Raw genomic sequence first — 3,646 nt, forward strand, 5'->3', positions numbered from 1 at the left:
ATCCTCTAACAAGGTTAAGATTAACAAAAAGTGTAGTAATAATTGAAGTTTTTGAGATGAACAACTACAAATACAGAAAAATGAAGATCCAGAAAGGCCTACCGCCGCATGTAGTTTTTGTTTGTTTCCCTTCTATATTGATGCAAACATCACTACTTTTTAATGAAATATATGAAAAATCAGTTATCCATGTAGTAAGACTTTTGATCTTCATACACTCAGTCACGAGAACAAATTAATATTAAGCATGCCCATGAATTAAGACTAGCTAAAACACTAATGAAAAAGAAAGAAACAAGCAAAACAACCCACACAATGTAACAAACCAAACTTAATTAAACCCTAAACATTAGCAAGTTAATGACTTTAAATCTGTCACTTGCATATTTTAAAAAGATCTATGATGTTCAAGGATGCTGATGCTATTTGTTCTTTGTCTCTTTACGCTCCCACAAGAGGAATCAACACCATTTGTTTTCTCCATCACTCGTTTGAGTGCTTCTTGGATCGTGCTTATCGAGTAATTTACCATTTGCTGATCATCATTTCCGGTTAAATGGTGATCTTCTGCGGTGATGAATAGAACATTCTTCACACGCCCACCAAGGGTTGTAATCTCAGCTTTTAGGGTTTTTAATCGAAGCGCTTTTAAAGTCTTGATGAGCTCCGGTAAGAGATCTGATCGATCCTCACAGCATAATGAGGCTCTGATCACAAGCTTACCATCTTTGTCCGACGCGTTATCCACTGACAATTCATCGATCTCCGTTGGGACTGGACTTTGTTCAGTGATTATAGAAGTTTGACGCTTTAGCTCCTTTACGTGTTGTATGACTTCAGCTAGCAAAGAAGCCTTGTCCGTCTAAAAGTGTAAACAAAAGGTTAATAATGATCATTTTAATACTATTAAACAAATGAGTATCACTGATGATTAACTTATAGACGGACAACTGTTGGTAAACTATGTATCGGTATTTGTGATACTCTTTTTATACTTAAATTTCCGCAATTCACATACATGATCATATTCATGTATACTCATAACAGGGATTTTATTCTTTAATGAATATATATTCTATCAATGTATGTGTGAATGAATGTGGAATGATCATGATTATGTGAAAAAGAAAACAAAAGATGGTGGGTTCTTATGAGATAAAAAGATAGTTGAGCATTTCAAAACAATAGTAACTTGCAAGTTTAATATCATAAGTGTGTTTGTAATGATGGGTTTAAAGCATGGGCATGGGTAAAAACACACACTTAGGGTTTGTGTTTTGTGTCATCACTGACACACACGAATGCTAATTACTTTGTCTGGTGTTGTTATTACTAGAAGAAAGTGTGTCTTCTTTTCATAAATTGTTGGACTTCAAAAACACCAACAAAACAATTTTCATATTGATCTTTATAGTTGCTCATTGGTTCCTCTTTATCTTACCATATTGCCCACCACCAACAAAAGCTTAAATCATTCTTACAATTCCAATGGTTTTTGCAAGATCTTTATTTTGGTTCATTGATTTAAAGTACCTCCTATGCAAAATGAAAGTCTACGTGGCTGGACGGTCACATTGGAGCCGGATATATGGCACAAAACCACTATTTAAAAAAACATATTTTATTTATTAAATTTTTAATAGTGTTTGGAAAAGAATACAAAGAAAATTTGTTTTCTTAACATTAGTGAAAATCTGATATCACAGCTCACGTGTAACGTTTATGTGCGTCAGAGTTCTTATATTATATACTTATATGATACAATAATAAAAGAAAAATGGCTAGATGAATGAATTCTTACTTTGGTGGTGCTTGGGAGTAAGCTTCTTAGCTTTGCAAGATGATTATTGATTCGTTCCCTACGTCGTCGTTCGGCTTCACTATGGCTTTTGGAGGCCGCTAAAGCTTTAGCATCCATGATCTCTTGAGCAGTCATCTTACTCATGTCAGTTTGGAGCCCAAATGGACCGGATCCGGGTTGGACCACATGCCCTAGTGTCTCAGATATCAATCTCAAGTTATGATCCGACGATGAGCTACCGTCATATGCAAACTGTAACCCATTTGGCACACTTCTGTTAAACAAACCACCGTAGCATGATAGAGGAGGAGGTGGTGGTTGGGAGAAGAGAAACGGGTCTTGGTCTCGGGTCGGGTGTTGAATAAGTGGGTTGAAGATGTTATTATGGTGCAACACTTGAGGTAGAGTACTCCAAGATGATGGTTGTTGATGATGATGCATGACTGGTGAGATTTCTGATGATGATGGGAACATCAACCTAGTATTGTTATATGAATAATCATTAATATCCATGTTTTGTTGTTGTGTGTCTTGAAGGTTCTGATAATGATGATGATGATCACCTTCACTTATTACTAATTCTTCTCTTCTCTATAAGCATGCGTGATGCATACACACATACACATATATATATATATATATGGGTAGAAAAGTAAATTAACAAAGATTTGAGAAGAGAAGTGTCATAAAAAACCCTAAATAACTTCACTTTTAAATCCAAATCTTAAGGAAATTAACCAAACAAAACATGGCAAGTAATTAAAGAAAAAGAACTTCTTTAGGATGCAAGAACACTTGGATGACACTCACCTTATGCTATGCTTTCTCACTCTAAAAAACCGATTCTTGATGAGTTTCTCTCTCAAGAAATGTTAGGTTTTGGTTTGTGAGATTGATGTGGGAAGAGGAAGGGGTGGAGGGTTGTGACCCTTTTTATTCTTGTAAACAATAAAGTTAATTAAAAAAGGCTTTAGCTTTTCATCCTTTGTTATAAAATATTGTTTATCTTTTCTAGTTTTTTCTTCGGTCTCTCTCTCCCTCTCTCTCTCAAATACACACATATACATACACACTCTTTGTAGAGAGAGGAGAGAGGGGGACACTAGCTTTCCTTTCTTCTTACGGCATTAATGTCCACCCCTTTTGTCTCATACTATCCATTACTCTAGCTATCACACTTGTGCTTTTCTACTTGAAAAAATCAACAAATATTATAATTTTTATTTTCTTAACTTCCTACCTAAATATAGATAGACACATACAATGACACACACATGCACATGCGAGCACATATATATAAATATTATAAATGCTATACACATACGTATTGTGTTTAAATGTGTTGCTTAATTATGATTGGTTGAAAGTGCATTATGAGAGGTGAGAGAGAAGGGTGGTTTGGGGGAAACACGAGCTGAGCACAGTGAACACAAAACACACAGTTTGTCGACCGACCAAAGACAATAACGAAGAATAAAGCACACACATAGAGAAAGAGGGTATAATGATGGAAAAGGGAGCTAGTAGCATGTAGCTTTTGTTAGGTCTGTGGCCTTTATTGTTGATACCTTCATCGGTCAAACAAATTTCCCGTTAACTATTATAATTTAAAAAGCTATTTCCTCTATAGTGTGTATGTATATAATGTCCATATATACTTAAAAAGCTATTTCCTCTATAGAATGTGCATGTATATATGTCTATATATACTTCAATCAAACCGAGTTAACACGTGTAGTGAGTAAAATTTGAAAAACATTTCATTATGATACCAAAACTTATTGATTCGTTCGAAGTTCACCTTTCGGATTCAACTTCTCAAACGCCTTAGAAATAACAAACTTT

At 34.9% G+C, this 3,646-nt stretch overlaps 1 protein-coding gene across 2 annotated transcripts; it reads right to left on the reverse strand.

The window, feature by feature from the left end:
- Nucleotides 1-314: 314 nt before the first annotated feature.
- Nucleotides 315-2,694, reverse strand: LOC143627746 (transcription factor bHLH30-like). 2 transcript variants are annotated; one of them, XM_077097504.1, is made up of 3 exons: nt 2,608-2,694; nt 1,802-2,279; nt 315-862 (listed from the first exon to the last, which is right to left on the reverse strand). In XM_077097504.1, the coding sequence occupies exons 2-3, from the start codon at nt 2,273-2,275 to the stop codon at nt 389-391; spliced, it is 948 nt and encodes a 315-aa protein (XP_076953619.1). In that variant the 5' UTR covers nt 2,276-2,279; nt 2,608-2,694; the 3' UTR covers nt 315-388. The 2 variants fall into 2 exon arrangements, with proteins under 2 accessions (XP_076953619.1, XP_076953618.1); XM_077097503.1 differs by lacking the exon at nt 2,608-2,694 and having other exon boundaries at nt 1,802-2,425.
- Between the last annotated feature and the right edge of the window lie 952 nt (nt 2,695-3,646).

The sequence above is a fragment of the Bidens hawaiensis genome, unplaced genomic scaffold, assembly GCF_021521415.1.
Source record: "Bidens hawaiensis isolate Kalapana, Puna unplaced genomic scaffold, B.hawaiensis_p1.1 tig00004733_1, whole genome shotgun sequence".
In the NCBI taxonomy this organism is placed as follows: Eukaryota; Viridiplantae; Streptophyta; class Magnoliopsida; order Asterales; family Asteraceae; genus Bidens; species Bidens hawaiensis.

Coding starts and splice junctions, on each gene's coding strand:
- LOC143627746 (XM_077097503.1), bottom strand. CDS start 2,314: ATGGATATTAATGATTATTCATATAACAATACTAGGTTGATGTTCCCA. Junction 863..1,801: donor TACTCCCAAGCACCACCAAA/GTAAGAATTCAT, acceptor TTACACTTTTAG/ACGGACAAGGCTTCTTTGCT.